The sequence below is a fragment of the Gallus gallus genome, chromosome 11 (assembly GCF_016699485.2).
Source record: "Gallus gallus isolate bGalGal1 chromosome 11, bGalGal1.mat.broiler.GRCg7b, whole genome shotgun sequence".
In the NCBI taxonomy this organism is placed as follows: domain Eukaryota; kingdom Metazoa; phylum Chordata; class Aves; order Galliformes; family Phasianidae; genus Gallus; species Gallus gallus.
The window spans coordinates 2,461,672-2,481,610 of NC_052542.1; the positions used below are offsets into that span (position 1 = coordinate 2,461,672).

The following is a 19,939-nucleotide window of genomic DNA, read 5'->3' on the forward strand; positions in this document are numbered from 1 at the left end:
CCCTGAGTACAGCTGTCAGGTCAGCCCATGGCTTCCTGTGCAAACCCACTGCAGAAGATGGGAAGTCCAAACCCAGCAGCTCCCCCGCAGCAGGCTGGTGGCCCTGAGAACGCTCACCATGAGCAGAGCCCTCTGGAGCAGATGTGGTGCTGTAGGCTCGGAGCAACCCCACAGATGTAGCAGTACTGGAGGGAACATGGGGAGTGCTGCCAGATGGCACTTCAGGGCAAATCCACCTGAACAGGCTCAACCATGAGTTGTTGGAAACCAAAGAAGCCATGCTGGCTTTGCTGGGTTTTGACTTGAAACTGGAGCCATGAACTTTCAGGTGGGCACCAGCCTTGGGGCAGGACTCTATTCTACATCCAGAAAGTTCAGCTGGATGCTTTTGTGACAGCTGGTGGTAGCTTTGAGGCCAGAACTTCAGAACTCCTTTCTTCTCACCACCATGCGAAGTGTTTAAAAAGAAACTCTCTCAGGCTCTTTTTGACAAAAGTATATGTTTATTTATAAAAGAATGGAAAAATAGACCAAAGTGCTTTTATTTATTTATTTATTTTTTACAGAAGACAATACCGTGGAGGCTGAATGTCCCAGACCTGAGTACGCGTGGCTTTGCAGCCCACAGCTGCAGATGCTGATCCCGATCTGATGCTGCATATTGTGGAAATTTGGAAGTAGAAGGTCAGCAGGGGATTTTTCCACTGATGACTAAGGGACCTGACCACAGATCTCCAACTGATTTTAATTAGAAATTTCTGGCCAAACTCCTTCACTGGCTTTAAAAGTTCAATCCCAGTGAAATCCAGAGAAGAAAAAAAAGGTGTAATTTTTTTTTACCTCAGGCCTTAAAAATTGCCTCACCAGTTGGGCCCATTGCTGTGCAAAAGCCAAATGGCCAGACCCAGCCCTGGGAAGCAGAGCACCTCACCAACCCCACTTGTCTGCCCCGATGTGTGGGCAGAGTGAAGAAACCCTCTCCATACCCATTCCAGTACTGCCTTGGATTCAGATGTGCAGTGCCAGAGGTTCATAGCTATGTATGAAGTTTCAGTTAAACTAAACAAGTGAGTTTGGGGTCCCTCAGTGCCTTGTGTGCCATGTTAGGTTCCTGCTCTGAGGTATCTCTGTAAAGGCAGAGCTGACCCTGGCAGTGGGACTTCTCCGCAGTGCTGAAGCAGATTTTTCAATGAATGGCAAAAAGGGAAAAAAACACAATTTCTTCACACAAGAAGACCTTTTGCTGGAGCAGCTCCCTCCCCAGGAACCTATGACTTCCCCAAGCAGGTGGTTTCCCTCAGCCTACACACCTTTTGATCTTAACGTTGTCCAGATCTTGATGGCAATGCAGAAGACATTATTTTCTGCTGCAGTTTCCCCTAGGTTGAGAAACAGATACAGTACTGAGACTTCCTACGAAACTTCAGCAAACCATTTTAATTGGAGGCTCATCTGAGGTTCTGTACTGCAGTGCCCAGACATGAGCATCCCATTCTGCATTAAAAATAATCCATGTATCTGCATCTGCAACTGCATGGAGCCCTGGAAAGCATTGCTGCAAGCAGTCAATTGGCATTTGTTTTTAATTTGACTTGCTGTGAAAAACTGGAAGTAAATTTTATTATTTCTTTTCAATCTGGCTCATGATTTTCCAACGCTTCCAATCACCAACACCAAAACCCTGTCCTTTTTGCGTCAGCTCATCCGTAGGCAGCTGCAGCTTCTAAGAACTAAAGCTGGCGGACAGCACCTTCCCTGCCCCTGCTTTGATTAATTAGCTGGGATGATGCACAGTCTTTTTCAACAGTATATTAAAACCCATGGTGTATTCTTCACCAGCATCCAAGAGGCCCAATGCTGGTCTTTGGCTGGCTCTGTGCTGCAGGGCAGTCTGATACTTTCCTTTGTGCCTGTTTTACACATGGGTGCTCCCTCTGTTTACCTTCTGAGAAACCTCACGTGAAAGTCTGCACATTTTGACTTTCACTCCCTCTTGCTGTCCAGCTGTAGCTCCACTGTGCCAAAACAGCTTGCTCAAATCCTCCTTTGGATGCATTTTTATTCCTTCTGGCAGACTGAAAGGAGCCTCCTTCAAACCTGAAACACTGCTAAAACCACAGAAACAGTCTGCACCACAACAAAAGCCCTCTTGGATCCCTCCCTGGATGCATGTTTTGGCCTGGTTTCTGCTGCTTATTTTTTGTCTATCATTCCATTTGTTACATAGATCTGATCACTATCTTCATTTGCTTTTAATATCATGTGCTGGTTTGATGCGTGTTTGATTGCCTCCCCCAACAGTATTTTTTTCAGGCATATCTACACATAGGGAAGAGCTGTCATGGGATGTGGCCACTGGGCCACAGGTGCAGCTCTGCTCTCAGCCTATCTCACACGCTAGATGTCCGCTGATCAGTATATGTAGTACTAAGGGAGGGTCACACACATGTCTTGGCACCTGAGTAGGGGCACTGTGCAACCACTTTGCCCAGGAAAGGAAGAAAGCCAGCGTCCAGCACCGAGTGCCAGCTTTCCAGCAAGTATCCCCAACGTGTAACTTTTCCTCTGGTTTCACTCCCTGCATTGCTATCACAGGTAAAGACTCTAATTTATTCCACAAACCTCTGCTAATGTTTTTTGTTTGTGAGTGCTCCTTCCTGTCCTGTGTGCTGTAAGTCCCCTTGTCCTGGCACGCTGGTGCAAAACAGCTATAAAATCTTCTGGATAAAACAGGCCCAAGTCCAGAGCCATGTCTGAACCACATGTCAATTCAATGCAAATGACTCCGGGTTGTCACATCCTATAATTTGTCTATTTCATCATCTGGCATCTGTGAAAATTGCCTCTATCTATGTTTGTGCCAAATGATACAAACAAACCCCAACTCTCTTAGCAGGAAGGAGTCTGCTTGAGACCAGAATCAAATGTGCATTGCACATAACATACTGCTGTACCTGATTTCTGAAAAGAAGGAGCCAGGTGCTCCAGCACTTAATGGCACTTTTGGGAGGGGATCTGTGAGTAAGAGAAAACATGCAGGCCAATTGCTAACAGAGGAATAAAATGCACAAAGCTTGCATTAAAAAAAAAAAAAAGAAAGAAAAAAGCGTTCATGCTTAGTGCTCTGTAATATCAGCAAAGAAAGTTCTTGTACTTGAAGTCAATGCTGAAGAATGAGCATTTCTCATTTTGAGCACTAAGAGATGATATAAAAGCTTTTATACACCAATGGACCACTGCCTTATAATTGTATGAACACTGAGCACATGAATGGGCTGAGAACTTAGAAATATTCACTACCAGTGAGGCAGCAGACCATGCATAGTTGGTGTTTTCTGAAAAGTCATTTGTTGCAAAATAAAGAGCAAACACTGTTGCCCTTAAAGTAACTTTCAAGTTTCTGATTTTTTTTTTAATACCATTAGCCAGGTGGGCTGCTGCCAAACAGAGCTCCCCAGCCAGGGAAAAAAGCTAAATGCTCTGAGGTACAGTCCCACTGCAGCTTAACTAACAAAGACCAGCATCACTGTGCTGGTCCCAAAAGGAAACATGGCAGAGATACTCATTTTCTTTGGGGAGAGAGCTGGTACTGCTGGAAGGGAGAGGACAGGACATGGAAAACATTCTTCCCTCTCTGTCTGACATAACTTCCAAGACCCACTGGCTGTTCCTTCCCATGGGTGGGAAAGTCAAAGAGGGAGAGAATTAACAGAGACGCCTAAGTAAAAACATATCAGTAAAAAGTAAGGAATATGTCAAAGCTGGCTGTTGTGCTTTATGGGACCTGAGTCATGCTAAAAACTTGTTGCTCCGTACTTTGGTATAGGTAAAGGCTCTGCTCTGTTGCAGCCTGTATCAACACACCAGGAGATAGCAGGCTTATTCCACTGGAACTGAAAGCAGGAATCAGCCCTGAGTTTTGCACACTTTCTCTTGTAAGGAATAGTTTGACCTCAAAAGCAAGGCAAGTAGGTCCAGGCACAGGATTTGATGCCCAAGTGTCACACAGCAACAACACTGTTGTTATCAGAAGGACTCTGTGCAAATCCTGACACTCATGATGCACGAGCAAGCAACCCTCTCCAGAGAACTCAGCAGGCCAAGGAGAGGTTGAGCAAAGGCACTGGCAGCCAGGTGGTTGGAGAGGCTTGCTCAGAGGAGTCTGGCTGGTATTTGATGCTGCAATGCACCATACAGCAGCTGTTCCAGCAGTTCAGTGACCTGTAGGTAACTTGCTCACTCTAAGGCTGTATATTTTTCTTGCAGCACTGTGTTTTCCTTTTCACAGATACAATCTCCTCCAGGCTGGTGGGAAGTGCTAGACGTGAGGCAGTCAATATGTTATTGTACACCACGGTCCTGAAAGAGTTGGGAGTCATCCTCTGAATTTGTGCTTATCCACACTGTTTGTTCAGTGCCTGAAGTCTGTTCTACAGCAGCAATCTTGTGCTCTGTGGAAGATGATGACTACCTTAGGTAAAGGGGAACCTTCATGTGGTGAGATGTGGGAAGGAACTACACTGGGGTAGAGCAGGACAGGTGTACTTGCCGCAGATGGTCTTCATTTGAAGAACAAAGAAAACAATATAAACTTGACTTTTCCCTTGTCTTTACATAGTTTCATGCCTAAAGGCATAAATGTTGATATAAGAAAATATATTGCAGCTCTCCAGGTGATGGCCCTGGGCCACATCTGAGGAACACTGGCTTTGCTTCCCAAGGAAATTCTCTGAGATGCTTCCTTGCTTTTCACCTCTTCCCACCTTCCCCTGGGGCTCGTTAACTTGCCTGGCTGCTTCTCTGTGACATTTCAGTCCAGAAGGAAGTCAGGCTGAAAGCCTCTCTCAGTGGTTCACAGGAAAGTAACATCGACTTCTGGAAACAGAAAGAAATAAGGAACATCAGAGCCCCATGTTGGCTTCTGGGACCACAGAAACTGCCCAGGGCACTCCCTTCAGCACGTAAACCTGCAGTGATTTTCAAGGCTTTACATTCCCAGATGCTGGCAGCAGTCTCATACACTAGCTAAAGCAAGAAAGCCCTCAGCAATGCCACTACCCTTTGGGCTCTAGGAGTCATCCTCATTGGAATGGAGGCCCAAGAGCTCCTCAGACAAGCTGGTGAGACCATTTTCTTCCAGGGCTGCAATCAGTCGTGCTATTGTTGCCTTCTTCCCCTCCGACTGGATAAATCGGAGAAGCATCTGATAGGCTTGTTCATAAAGTCCCTCTCGGTCGTATTCGTGAGCCAGGTTATCAATGACAGGATCTCGCAGGGCCCGGCAGTTCTTCTGCAAAGAGCGACCCACTTGCTTCCACTTCTTGGACACAAGCTTGGCAAACTTCTGGTGGTCATCTGGTGTGAGCGTTCTGTTGTCTGAAAGGAACAGAGGGCAGATTAAACATAGGGTTTCATGGCTGATGTGATGTAGGCAGGGTCAGTCCAAGGTTTGCTCAGTGCTCTGTGGAGCTGGGAGGCTGTTCAGAACTCACAGTGCACTGTTAAACAGCTGTGCTGCTGCTCTGCTTGTCTGCTGGTGTTGAAACACCTGCACTCTGTTGGGAGCAGAAGTGCAAGAGCAGTGAGGCTAAAGGGACTAGTTTGCTGCAGGCAGAGGCTTGTGCACTCTGACACAATCCTCTAACACTGGAAAGAGAAAATCAACTGAGAAGCACCTATGGCTTGGGTGGCACTTACCTGCTCCCAGCTGGCTGCTCTGGCATGTCTGGGCTCCTGTCAGGCTCAGACCATTCCCCTTCCAAAATCCTTCCTTGACATCAAGGTATCTGGGCTTGCCTCTACTAACGAGTTTTTATTCTCCTATTTTTCCTGGGGTTTGTCAGAGCTCAGATTTCTCTGACAGACATCCTCTTTGTTTCAGCCTTTCAGAAGCGACTCAGCCAGGCCTTTCTGATGAAGCCCCCTATTCCCTGGCTACACATCCTTAAAGTACTGAAATGCAGAGCTCTCTCCTCAGCTGTTTAGCATTGGGGATTGTTCACACACCTTAAGCACACTCGGAAAAGACCAAGCTGATCTCAAGCTAAAACTGCTGCATGGGACTATCTGAAAGCTTTCTGCAGTCAACATCACTGGAAACAGATGGTGTACTGCAAGGAGCCTGGACTAAGCAGGCCAGCAAGCCACCCCAGGACAAAAATAAGCTGAGGCCTGATCTGAAGGAGTGTGGCAGTATCTTATTACTATTGCAACTCCTTCCCTATGGGATACTGGGAGATCCTTAGTTTGCCCAAGGTAGATTGCACCATGTGGTGACATTAATGCTCCCTTCTGGCCTTCAAGATTCTCTGGCTCAGTTCTCATTACTCACCAAACTGCTGTCCCTGAAAAAGAAATGTGACCTGTGGGGAAAGGGAGCTGCCTTGAGAAGGTAGAGATGGGGAGTTCAGTGACATGCAGTCCTTGGAAGGCATGTTGTTGTTGATGTTCTGGTGAAGAATCAGGCTCTTGAGGCGTTCCTCCAGCTCCGTGATCTCCTCGTCCCGCAGGCGGTCAGGCTGTAATGCAAACAGCACTGAGGATTTGTGCCAGCTTCACCATCTCACAAAGCTGTAGGTATTTAACTGGAGGGCAGGTTTTCAGTGTGGCTTAAGATCACAGTGAGAAGCAATAAGATTGCTATAGCTTGTGTTGTAAATTGGTCAAATAAGATAGTCTAACGGAGTTCTGGCAGTAAATCTGTGCATTTCTATCTGCAGTGTGATATGAAATGGGCAGTGTCCCCCTCCTGGGTCTGTTACATGCATCAGAGACTACTAACAAGCTGCACAAAACTGCTCCTAGTCCATATTTATTTTCAGAAGCCCACTGTAAGAATTAAGGCAGTAGAGCTTCTCTGATTCACTCCACATAAGAGTCAGACCCACCAAATAGGGTGAGCTGATCTAACAGCTCATGGCCACCAAAGCAGGCAGCTCCTGACACCCTCCTTCTCCCTGCCTTCCCCTCCTATACTTACTTAAGTTTCATTGTTCCTAGTGCTTCCTGCATCCTCTCCAAGCCAGTTTTTCTTGCTAACCAAGATAAAACCAATCTGATATCCAAAGAGAAAGTAAAGAGGAAGGGGACAAGGAAATAACGCAGAGCACGTGTGAGCAGTCAAACTCTGCGAGTGCTCTGACTCAGTTTGCCGTTTAAGCTCGCATACAACAGGTTGGTACCCAGCACTGCCCTCAGCCGGTGACTGATCTTTCTGCCTGCTGTGCTGGTAGGCAGAGGTCAGGCTGCCCATTTCTTCTGTCCAGTCAGCTAATTCAGCAGAGGGAGGGAGCAGCAATCAGAAGTTGAAAGGGTGTGTGTTATCACGTTTGGTCCCAGGTGAACGGTGTGCATTTCATCTCTGTGCTTGCAGAAAAGCAACATGTCAGAACATGCTCTCGTACCTAACCCTCCTGTGGAGGCAGAGACTGCCTGTTCCTAAAGACCACTGAGAGGGAAGCAAAGCTGTCAGATATTGGTAGTTCCAGGTGGAAAAAAAAAAAACAAAAAACAAGAGGAGAGGAAAAAGGCAATAAGCTTAATCACAGCAAGTGCTTTGGTTTTGTGGTAAGATGACAAGATCCCACTGTTCTTGCTAGCAGGATTAGTGTGTCAGTGCCAAAGTGTGAGATGAGCTGGACATTCTATGTCATCCTCGAGAGAGAGACACTGCTGTCAGAACAGCGGCCTGCTCCTGCTGGCAGCAGATGCTGCATGTCCCCACTCTGTCACGAGCTGTTGGGGCAGTGTGCGGTGTTTATGCTCATGTTCATTTTAGGAACAGTTACCATTGCTGAGGAGGAGATGTGCAAGGCAGGGGAGAAAGGTGTAGGTAACTCTATGGCCCTTGAGAAAAGTGCCCAGATCTTTTCTGGGGAAGTGCAGAGCTGTTCTCCATATTACAGTTGAGAGTTGAAAGAAGGAGAAGTTGGCAGCCCAGCGAGCAGCAGCAGAGCAGGATTTGCATCCACTCTGCATCCTGTACTACTGCTTCTCATTACTGCTCGGCTTCCCTCCCTCTCCCATTCACCTTTTCTCTGTAGATGCACTCCAGGCAGCGATCCTCATCCTTCAGCATGCTGTCCAGGTGCTCATTGCCAGCCTTCAGCTCCATTTCTAGAGGCACCGTGGTCATGGCCAAGGAGAGCTGGAGGTGGTTCTGGAGGGACTTCTGGAGCTCTCCTTCCCGGTAACTCTGCAGGAAGCGGCGGCAGTTCTCCTGCTTGCAGAATTTGAGCTGCACTATCAGGTGTGGGTGGCTGCAGTGCACTTTGAGCACGTCCACACCATTCATGCTGCCGGTGGAGTCTGGCAGGGAGAAGTGAGCAGAGTCACTATCCAGGCACGAGACAGACAACCCAGACCCACTCCCATCTACCACCAAGCCTGCAATGGAGTAGCTTTTGGATCGTCTTCTCTCTGTGATAAAATCCTCTGGGATGAAAAGCCTGTATATAAAACCAAGAGGAAAGGATTAAGTTTTTGCTGCCCTGCAAGCATGAATCCTTGCAGTGTGGCATCCAGCTGAAGCTGTTTGGGACTACAGACCAGGTAATTATCCCAAAGCAGTTCACTGGGGGAGGTTTTAAGTTCAAGGTTCCACTTCTAGGGCAGAAATGGTTAGATTAAACCAGTACACAACAGAGATATACATATTATACACAAAAATTCACAGTTCAGCTCAGTTCTGAGCCAGATTTCTGTCCCCGTGGCTGGAGTTTCATGCAGTGGTAAAGGTCCTGGAAGGAGACTTAGCATTTCTTCCCCAGCCCTGTGTCCACCCTCTGGCTTGATGCCTTCAATGCATCTCGCAAAAGGCAAATGGCAGACCCAGCTATATGACAGACCTGCCCACAGAAATTCTGGCTGTCAGTGTGGACGTCATTAAATTTCTTTGCACAAAGACTGAATTCATGGTAAAATGTCAGTGAGGACAAGGCAAGGATGCACCTTCTGCAGTCAGTGTGGCAGGAGCCTGAAATACATGGACAACAGACGGAGGTTTGGCATTCATCCTTCCTTCTCCCAGCAGAGCTTAAATTTGATTAGCTGTGCACAGTGACTTTGTCTCCTGTGCTCTCTCTTGCAGCAGAGGCCTGTGGAAGGCTGGCTGTACTGCTTCCAGACTCAAATTAACCTCTTGGCCTGTTGCTGGACAGAGCAGTATGGATGTATCTGCTCAGACTGCCGCTGTATCAATGATTTCTAAACCACACATCATGACATTATTTAAATGTGCCCAGAGGAATACTTAAGGCAAAGCAGACCTGCGAGTTCTGCATTAGCTAGGACAAATGACCTGGCATTTAAAAATTGGTGCTAACAGTGGTATTACAGGGTTTACAGAAGCTTTAGTTTGGACTAGACGCATAACTTGGACTATGTACTTAGGAGAAGCATTTTAATTCTGTTCGGGATTGCTGATCAGAAATGCCCTTTTATTTTTATTGCTTCCTTCATGGTTTGTGTTCTGTGCGTGCTAATTAAACAAAAGCTTGCATAACAGGGCAAGAGGGCTGAGGTAGGGAAAAACTACAGACATGGAAACCTTTCTGAACAGTGTACAAGGCAGCAACTTCAAAAGCAGCTTCTTTCTGAAACTTTTGACAGCTTCAGATTTCATGTCCTTTTTAGGTATGAATGAGCATGGTAGCACTTAGCATTACTGAGGGCTTTCCTTTAAATGTGTGAGCAGATGCACATTCCAGTGAAACAAAGCAGGCATAAATTGAGCCTAACTGGAAACTCTGCTGGGCTTCCTGCTGTTTCACGTCTTTAGATGTGGAACTAGCTAGCTTTGCTAAACTGATGATTGCCAGAAGAAATTACATTATAATTGCATAAACCCAGTTAAGCACTATGACCTCAGCTGTATCACAGGTAAAGAGCACTGTGACAGCTGTTCTAGGTAAATATGATAAACTCTTCAAATTACTATTAGTCTACAGTCAGCTTGGTGCAAAGGTAGGTAGAGAAACATACTTTCATGGCTATCTGTATCTCAAGACCTTTTTTTTTTTTGATATAAATAGGGCTAAGTACAACTGATGCTAATGTAATTGTGCCCGTTAAAGTCAGAAAATAACTTCTGTTGGCTATCAGTCATTTAAAAAATAGCCTTCAAAAACAGGAAATCATGTTTCTGTAGCAGAAATCAAGTATTTTTAATACCAACTGCAATCTTTTCCCCTCCTACATAAATGTGTTTAAATAAACATTCATAAAATAGGATCATTCACAGGACAGTTAAGTTGGAAGGAAGCCCAGGAAGTCTCTAGCCCAGCCTCCTTTGCAAAACAGTGTCAGTTCTGAGGTCAGACCAAGTTGCTGAGGGCTTTATCTGTACTAGGACAGAGAACACACAACTGGGTAACTGTGTCCTCCAGAAGAAAATGTCTGACCTTGTATCCAGTGTCTACCTTGTTTCCATTTATGCCTGCTGTCTCTCATTTCCCATGCACCACCATCATAGTGCATCGTCCTCCCCGTGCTATCCTCCCTGTAGGTACTGGCAGGCTGGTGGTAGATGCCCCCATATCCTTCTCTTCTCCAGGGTGAACAGGTCTGGCTCCTCAGCATCTCCTCACCAAGCATCTTGGTGGCCTTCTGCTGAACTTGCTCCATGTTATCAATGTCTTTCTTGTACTGCAGGGCCCAAAACTGCGTGCAGTATTCCATATGTGGTCTAATGAGTGCTAAGCAAATGGAGATAATCATTTTCCTTGATACACTGTATTTCTGGGTTGCCAGAGTTCACGTTTAGCTTGCAGTCTACCATGACCCTGAGGTCCTTTTCAATAGAGCTGCTCTCCAGCCAGTCCATCCCCAGCCTGTTCTGCTGCCAGTGTTCTTCCTACTCAAGGACAGATTTCTTTGCATTTATACTACTGAATTTCATAGGATCCCTGCTTGTCCATTCCTTCAGTCTGTGCAGGTCTGGCAGCCCTGTCCTTGAGCACATACTGTCTTGTGCCCACTGTTTGAGATCATCTGCAAACCTGCCAAGAGTCTTAGTCTGAAAAGATATGCCAGCCTTTCTGAGTAACAGGGCCTTCCTTTCTGACTTGGCAGCCTCAGCAGACAGATGTTTCTGAGCATGAATAGAGACACTAAACCCCACAGTATTGCTGATTATAGAATGGCTTAGCTTGGAAGGGATCTGCTGGCTCATGTCCTGCTTTTCATCTACCAGGACCTCCAAGTCCCTCTCTTCAGGGCTGCTCTCAATGAGTTCTTCTCCCAGTCTGTACATATATCCGGGATTGCCGCAGCTAAGTGCAACACCTTGCACTTGGCTTTGTTGAACTCTGTTAGGTTCTCTTACGCCCACTTTTGAGCCTGTCCAGAACCCTTCGGATGGTGCCCCTTCCTCCTACTGTGCCAAATGCCCCACTCAGCTTGGTGTCATCTGCAAACTTGCTGAGGGTACACTCAATCCCACTATCTATGTCACTGATAAAGATGCTGAAGAGCACCAGACCTAAGATGGACCACTAGGGAACACCACTTGTGACCAGCCTCCAGCATAGACATAGAGCCATTGACCAGAACCCTCTGGCTGTGACCATCCAACCAATTCCTTATCCACAGAACAGTCAAGCCTTCAAATCCATCTCTCTCCAACTTAGAGATAAGGATGCAGTGTGGGACCATGTCAAAGGCCTTTCACAAGTCCAGGTAGATGACATCAGTTGCCCTTCCTTTGTCCGCTGATGTTGACACTCCACTACAGAAGGCCACCAGATTCATCAGGCACAATCTACCATTAGTGAAGCCACACTGGCTGTCTTGGATCACTTCATCTAGAACATGCCTTAACAAGTCTTCCAAGAGGATCTGTTCCATGATCTTCCCAGGCACAGAGATGAGGCTCACTGCCTTGTAGTTCTCCAGGTCTTCCTTTCTCCCTTTCTTAAAAATGGGAGTGATGTTTCCCTTTTTCCAGTTACTCTGGACTTTGCATGACAGCCATGACTTTTCATATATGATGGAGAGCAGCTTGGCAACCACAGCAGCCAGTTCCTTCAGAACCCTGGGATGCATATTGTCTAGCCCCACAGACTTGTACACATTCAGTCTCATGAGGCGGTCTCTGACTTGCTCTGCTCCTACAGTGGGAAGGGTTTTGCTCCCCTGACCCCCACCTAGAAGTTCAGTGACACAAGAAGCAAAGGAAGCCTGACTGGAAGTGACGACTGAGGCAAAGAACTCATTAGGTACCTCAGCCTTCTCCATGTCGGAGGAGGCCAGTTCTCCGTTCTCATTTATCAGAGGGGGTACACACTCCTTCATCCATCTCTTCCACCCAATGTATCTAGAGAATCCCTTCTTGCTGCTTTTCACACCCCTTGCCAAGTTTAATTCCATCTGTGTCTTAGCTTCCCTGATCCCATCCCTGCACATCCACACAGCATTGCTATATTCCTCCCAGTCTACCCATCCCTGCTACCACTGCTTGTACTTTTCCTTCTTTTCCCTCTGTCACAAAGAGGGTGGACATGGTGTATTTGGGAATGGGGATCTTGCTGTCGAGGTAGGTGGTGAAGGGCTCTTCTGAGGACGTGTCCAACGGCTGCAGTGGATTCCTGCTGCTGCAGATGGTGCTGATGCCTGGCATGGAGCCATCTTCATCGGATGCTCTTGAGTCTGTGTCAGGCGTTCTCTGCTGGTGGCCCAGGGATGGCTCTAGATGGCTCCTGCTGGCACTTTGGCTGCCTCTGCTCCCACCCAATGCCACCACTGCCTCATGCCCCATTTAGTGGCCTACACCGCCACCACAGTACACACTGATTATAAAATGTCTTCCCTTTTTTCCTCTTTTTATTGCTTCATCTCTTACTTGCATCCCGGCTTACCACCCAACAGACTGTGAGAGAGCTCTGCATAATGGCAGGAATCTCTCAAGCATAAACTGACTGTAAACCCTTGGAAAGTCTTCCACGTAGCCTTTTAAGGAATAAATGAGCACAGTCTGTGGCTGATGCAGAATCCTGATATAAGCTGAAGTGAGACCTATAGAAGCACACTGCAGGCAAAAGAGGAAATGTTCCCATGACTATAACCCATCCAGACAGATTAATAACTCTTATCACTCATGAAATGGGCACACAGCTGAACACACCTGAGTGCTGCTACAGCAATGAGCGTATGCTGATTAGCTGAAGAGCAATAGCTGGACATATTGCTAACCCATCTTAGTTATAAGGGAGATACATTAGTATGAATGACAGTAAAGGTTTTGCATCCAGTTGTATCCAAACTCAAATCACAGCCTGAAATTGTAAAAGAAATGGACCAGGTCGCATGAAATTGCAGTTATCCTATCTGTTAGCTGTGTCTTGGATTTGCAGAGTAAGCACCAGAATTCCTTACACTTGAGTGGGGGATTAAAGAAAGGCTTGGCATTGCTATGTGAAGAGATGAGACGTTCAGTTTGCCAAGATATCAGAAAGGATGGGTACCTGCTAATGCCAGCTTCAGTGCCTTGAACACGCAGGGCTTCTTCTGGGCGCTTTCATAGAGATTTGGCAGAATGATAGTCTTGCACGTTGACTGAAGGAAGAGGTAAGCACTGCCAATCCAAGGAGTTGAGCTACCTGCCATCTTCAGCACCTACAAAATCACACAGGTCAGCTGAGAGACCACAGAATAAATGGCCTGACATCAGGAGAGCACAAGCATGACAAGATTACGGGGATTTGCCCTTGTTTTTTGAAGGAGGTGGTGGTGTTACTAAAGCAAGCATATCCTTCAAGGAGTTTACTGTTATTTTGTAAAGAACAGCACAATGGGACTGGGTGACCTCAAGACTTGGCAGCTCACAGAGCTCTGCATTCATTCTCCACTGGATTCCATTTATTTATAGTCCAAAAATACTCCATGGCCTCATTTCTCCCCAACACAGTAAGATTACAATCAAGATGTATTCTGGGACTATCGATTGCAAACTGAAAGTTGATTTCTCTAAAACTTTACAGCAAGAAGGTGTATCAGATCTGACCTCATCTGCAGCACCAGTAACCCCCATGGCCAATGTAAAGGCCTTGCCCTCCATTGACAGAGCTGTTGGGAAGCATGCGTGTGCTCCAGAGAATCCAAACCTGTCAACCCAGCAAAAATAATCTACAGTGCAAGCCTCCAAAATCCTGAGAGCTACAGCACAGCATGAGAAGAGATGCACAAAGGCTGATGCAAATCGTAACCACAGCAGGATCCCATGCAGGAACGACACAATACACGCTACAGAGCTGCTGGCACACATAGTCCAAAAAGAGCACAGCCTTATGAGCCTCTTGCACAAGCTGGGAACCTCAGTGTTTCTCTTCATCAGCGTCAGTCAGGGACTCATAACCTGCTCCTAATAAAGCAGAGCAGGCTTTGTGGCCACACAGGGCCCAGCAGAGCTGCCTTTACCCTGCTGCTATTACTACGGACTTTGACCAGTCCTGAGGCCATAGGTATTGGAAGGGGGATGGAATCAGTTTGGGCAGACAAACCCTTCGTGTGGTTCAATGGGCATGTAGGACTCCTGGCCCTGCACTGGGAAGCTCTGATTTGTGCAGCCACACACTCGGGGATATCTCTTCATTTTAGGTCCTAGCTCTTTTATGATTCCTCTCCCTTATACGACAGCACATCCATCGCCCTATTCTCACTGTGCCTGTGCCTCAATGGCCAGCTAATACAATCATAGGATGATTTGAGTTCGAAGGGATCCTAAGGACCATCTGCTCCCACTGCCTGCACTGAGCAGGGACACCCACAGCTCCAGCAGTGCTCAGAGCCCCGTTCCCTGACCTCGGCTGCCTGCAGGGATGGGGCAGCACCACCTCTCTGTGCAGCCTGTGCCACTGCCTCACTGTCTTAGTGTAAAGAACTTCTTCCTTATCTCCGATCTGAATCTCCCCTCTTTTAGTTTGAAGCCATTTCCCCTTGTCCTATCACAACAGATTCTGCTGAAGAGTCTGTCCCCTTCCTTCTTACAGCCCCTTTAGACACGAACCACCGCCCCCCACAGTCCACGGGGCGCGTCCCTCGGCCTACCGGCGGCCGCCCCGAGCCTCCGGGGTGGCGGGGGGGGGGGGGGGGGGGGGAGGGGGGGGAAGGCGGGAGGGGCTCTGCGTTCGGGCAGCAGCAGAGCAGCCCCTCCCGTCCTGCCCCCCTCCCTTCCCCGGCGGCTCGGGGCGGCCCTTACCTCTCGCCGCCGCCGCCCGGCCTCGGCGCCGCCGCTTCCGCCTCTGCGCGGCTGCGACGGACGCAGGGAGGCACCGCCCGCAAGGGGTGAGCGGGGAACCCCGGGAGTGCTGCGGGTGGTGCGCTTAGCAGTGCTCAGCCTCCCACCCTCCGGTGCGCGCTGCTCGTGGCGGGTGGATGAAGCACAGGGGTGGGGGCTGTTGGAAAACAGCGCTTCGCTGTCAGAGGAAACGACAACAGCCAGCGGGCTCCCAGGAAGGAAGCGGGGCTGAGTTCTTCGGCCGCTGTCGCTCGTCGCTGTGGGGTGGGGGGGGGGGGAAGCGCTGCTGTCGCTGCGACGATGGCAGATACGATAGCGGCTGTGCTGCTGCATCGCATGCTGAAAAAAATGAGTCACACTTCAAAGCGGCGAATTCTTGAAAAAATGCGGCCTTCTGTTCCGCTCCGAGTTGTATTTTTTGCATCGGAGGTCTCCAGCAGTTAGGCAATAACTGCGGGGTGAAGTACTGCTGTGACTCCGTGGCTTTGGGCTTCCTCGGGTTCAGGGAGGCTGTGGGGCACGGCCCGTTCCCCAGTGCTGTCCTAGGAAGGGGAATGCTTGCAGGCTGCACAGCTCTTGCTCATGATAGGGACTGAAAAACTGTCTCATGTTGGTGCTTTTATGTGGTGGTTTTATTTAAGCAAAAAAATCTAGAAAAGTGGATGAAAAATACCATAACGTTCAGATGTTATCAATCTCAGCCTTTGTCCTGGGTGTTTATACCTCACATATAAGGTCAATCAAAACGTGCTTTCCCGTTTCTAAGTCAGACTTGTGTGAATGGGGTTTATAATGAGTGGATTAAGAATAATGAAACATTTCTGTCAAGCTGCCACGTCTTGTTACAGGCAAAGGGTCACTGTAATGAGGCTGCCCCATTCTGCTGTGAGCCTTTTGTTTCGCAATCGGTACAAAAATGGATGTGTGGGGCTGTTTTCTGTGTAGAGCTTCTGCTTGCAAAGAGGTTTTTTTTCCCTCAGTTTGAGAAATCTGCCTCAGCTTTTTGCATACCGGTGCAGCAGCACTAGAAAATTCTCTTGCATTTTTATTACTTACAGTAGCAAAGCTCTTGCTGTGGGAAAATGCACTTTTTTTTCCTCCTCAAAGCCTTGATCTGACATCTTTAATACTTGAAAAGTATTTCCCGGCTTCATAGGCTCAGCTGGAAATAGTGTGCAAACATTTGGCCAGTGGATTTCTTCCATTTTTTGTGCTGAATTTCAAAATGTGGCGAAGTTTCAAGTTTAAAATAGTGCTGACCCCCTCTGTGATCCAATCACATTGGATTGACTTTGTACATAAATGTTAAATATCTCCTTCTTTCTTCCTTTCTTCCTTTCTCTCTTTCTCTTTCTTTCTTTCTCTCTTCCTCTTTCTTTCTTCCTTCCTTCCTTCCTTTTTCTTCCTTTCTTCCTTTCTTCCTTTCTGCCTTTCTGCCTTTCTGCCTTTCTTCCTTTCTTTCTTTTTAACAGGGTTGTTTGAAAATTCACTGCAGTTTTGAAAGTTTCTCCAATTTTTGAACCCAACTGAGTCAGCAGCATGCTTGCTCCAGCCCCTGACCTGTGGAGCTGCATTCCAGAGGAAATCCTCATCCAAATTTTCTACTACCTTTCCCTTCGAGATAGATACACAGCCTTCCAGGTGTGCAAGCAGTGGGCTGGGGCTGTTTCTTCCAGCTCCGTTTGGCATTTCACGGAGATCAGGTATGAGAAATGGGTTTCTGAAGGGTGAGCATCTCTGCAGGTGTAACAAGAGCATTATGTATCAGAGTGTGCTGAAGATTTACAGCGCTGTGCTGTGACAACTAATTGACATTAGCTGTGATTTGTGTGTACTGCTACATTTCGTGACTAGCATTTATTTATATAATAGAGAAAATGGTGTTATGCAGTGTGGGCTTTTATATTAACTGCTGCTGATGATTTGGGTGCTACCGGAAGTATTACATTCTCGGGTAAGTTCCTTCAAGTTGGTACTTGAAAACAGCAGGATACCAAGCTAATGAATAGTCATCCTCATGGTGGCATTTAGCTCACTGGTGGTCTTTTTGGAGGCTGACTCCTCTCTCCCCCTCACTCCATCAGAGTTTGCCCTTACAGTGACTTGCCAGGCACCTGGTGAGAAGAAATGTGTGGTATTTGCTGTTGGTATTTTCCAGAACACGGTAAAGGAGAGAATCTGCTCTGTGTTTGCTCAGTTTACCTTCCACAGTGACTGACCTTTTGTTTTACCCTTCCAGCTGTGACTCAGAGGATGAGGAGGGCATGCTGCAGAGCCTGTGCCAGTTCCTCAGTCAAATCAAACACCTGAAGATTAGATTTGACCAATCCAAAGAGGTCAACCGCAGGAACGTGACGCGCATCTTAGATGTGCTGGCAAAGCAGAACCACAAGCTGCAGCAGCTGTGCATTGTGTGCCATGGGGAGAACCCATACTTCTACTCTGGCCAGGACATCCTGCGGAGCATACGGAACATGTGCAACACTAACAACCAGATAGATCTTCAGCACGTTGATTTTCGAAATATGCCCTTTACTCTTGATGGGGAGCTTGTTGAACTCCTAGCTACCACCAACCCAAACTTGCAAAGTTTGTTCATCAACAACCGCACCCTGGTGTGCAATGTGGCACCAGATGCCATTAGGAAAGTTCTCAGTGTGTGTCCCAAACTCTCAGCCTTGGGGGTATACTATGCCAGCTTGTCCAGTGATGTATTTCTGGAGCTGCTCAAGCCAGAAAGAGCAGCTTTCACCCATTTGGACATTTTCTGCGAGCGCCTGGACAAATATATACCAGTTATCTCAGAAGAGCTGTGGGCTGCTGTCAGGCAAAAACATCCTCGGCTCTGTGTAGACCTCGAATTTGATCATACGGTCCCTGGCTGCACAATACCACGGATCCTAAAGCTGAATATACCTGTGAGCACACTGCAACTGAACACCTACAATTACATGGTAGATCAGATTAGGTTTGTCACCCAGAGCTACAGCAGTACTCTGAAGAAGCTGACGCTACAAACCACATCCTCGGAGGACTTGAATTCCTCGCTAGTAGAGCTGGCTAGGCACTGCCATAATCTGCTGGAGATCCACTGCTACTGTGTGGTCAGCAAGGAGGTGGTGGAAGCGTTCCTCATGCATTGTCCCCATCTGAAACAATACACTCTCAAGGTCACCAAGGAACGGCACCCCTGGAAACCAGTGGCAGTTCGGTGACCTGCTCACCTGTTCAGCAGACCAAGCGTTTGTTCTCAGATGTGATAGATCAATGTCCATACAAAGAAATTGAATTACCTATTTTTAATTTTTCTTTATTGGAATAGGGAGGACAAGTCTTTTCTCTTCTTCGTGTTCTCTATTTAGCAATAGTAGAAATGCCGAGTCCACCCTTTGTGGAGTTTTACAGGAAATCACAATGAAATTTAATTTTGATGTTATGTTTTAAGCAGACCTCAAAGTCAAGCACACCATGTCAGGCTCCCAGCAACTACTTGGGCAGACAGTTAAGGAAGTGACAGCTTCAGTGCAGGTGTTCTGTGTTCATTGGGATCCTTAGCCACATGGGTTCATCTATAGCAACAGACAGTGGTTATCTGATGGAAAATGCCCTCCAACCTTGATAATTTCTCTTCTGGCATTTCTGTGATGGTGAGCTCACGTGGTATCCAGGTATCAGGTAACCTCCACTTTGTAATGGTCTGAACAGGAGCTGAATTTTGTTAGAAAATGTAAGCAGGAGAAAAAGCACTTAAGAAAGAGCACTGAAAAGGTCGTAAGAAAAGGCACATAGCCTGCAAGTATCCTTTTCTGTCCTTTCTTTCTCAGAAATGCACGTTTTCAGATATTTGAATGCCTTTGGCGAAGACCTATTCTTTCACTGTATTGTTAAGGTTTCTTAGGAGAATCAACAGCATTTACAGTTTTTCCTGTCTCAGTCAGCAGCAAATGGCAAAGGTATCGTGCATCGGAATTAAGATGAGCGTGTTGGTTGGTTGTGCCAAGGATTCTGATGAACTGTGATTTGAAGAGTAGTTTCAGATTTGAAGTGGTCCTGGCATAAAGCTCCCTTTGCAAGCACATATTTAGAGCAATCTAAAGGATTTTGATTAATAATAATAAAAGCATGTTTTCTTGTACATTACACGTGTAGCTGTTTTCATCAGCCACCTTTCTCAGCCAAGAGCCAGATCAGTTCTCCCTGCAGATGAGACCTATAGCCAAGGCAACTTACAATTCTGCCTTTTCAAACCTTGCTGAAGACATGCAGCTCCGGGCTCTGGCCAGGCTGTGCTCACCTCCGCCAGCCAGCTTTCGGGGCAAGAGAATTCCAAAATAACAACTATTTGAGTGCTCAGACAAAGGCGGTGCAGCAGCGCTGGGGCGTCCCGCAGGCTCCCAGCGGGTGGATTCACCCCACAGCCTTGCTGACCTCCCAGTGCAAGGTGCGTGGCACGTGTTCCCTCTACATGACACTGCGTATTTATTCACAGCTCTGCAAGATCGGCTGCGGTGCATTTTCATTCTGTGTATTGTTCTCTGGGGCTGGTGATGCCATTGCATTGTGCTGAGTTTTTACGAGGGAGAGCAGCACTGCTGATGTGACTCCCGGGGAGCCTGCTTTCTACTGGCCTGGGATAAAATTCAGTGGTTCATTCTCTGTTGGACACATGCATGTGCAGGGAGACTGTCACGCTGACAGCGATGGGGT

At 47.3% G+C, this 19,939-nt stretch overlaps 2 protein-coding genes across 4 annotated transcripts; one reads left to right on the top strand and one right to left on the bottom strand.

Annotated features, from left to right (window-relative positions):
* Positions 1-481: 481 nt before the first annotated feature.
* Positions 482-15,238, bottom strand: TRADD (TNFRSF1A associated via death domain). 2 transcript variants are annotated; one of them, XM_414067.8, is made up of 6 exons: positions 15,194-15,238; positions 13,461-13,611; positions 8,030-8,307; positions 6,332-6,518; positions 5,059-5,376; positions 482-4,875 (listed from the first exon to the last, which is right to left on the bottom strand). In XM_414067.8, the coding sequence occupies exons 2-5, from the start codon at positions 13,600-13,602 to the stop codon at positions 5,069-5,071; spliced, it is 915 nt and encodes a 304-aa protein (XP_414067.6). In that variant the 5' UTR covers positions 13,603-13,611; positions 15,194-15,238; the 3' UTR covers positions 482-4,875; positions 5,059-5,068. The 2 variants fall into 2 exon arrangements, with proteins under 2 accessions (XP_414067.6, XP_004944196.3); XM_004944139.5 differs by having other exon boundaries at positions 482-5,376.
* Positions 15,235-19,367, top strand: FBXL8 (F-box and leucine rich repeat protein 8). Of its 2 annotated transcripts, none has more exons than NM_001277684.2 (3): positions 15,235-15,345; positions 16,705-16,935; positions 17,472-19,367. In NM_001277684.2, the coding sequence occupies exons 2-3, from the start codon at positions 16,772-16,774 to the stop codon at positions 18,445-18,447; spliced, it is 1,140 nt and encodes a 379-aa protein (NP_001264613.1). In that variant the 5' UTR covers positions 15,235-15,345; positions 16,705-16,771; the 3' UTR covers positions 18,448-19,367. The 2 variants fall into 2 exon arrangements, with proteins under 2 accessions (NP_001264613.1, NP_001264612.1); NM_001277683.2 differs by having other exon boundaries at positions 15,235-15,279.
* The last annotated feature ends 572 nt before the right edge of the window (positions 19,368-19,939 follow it).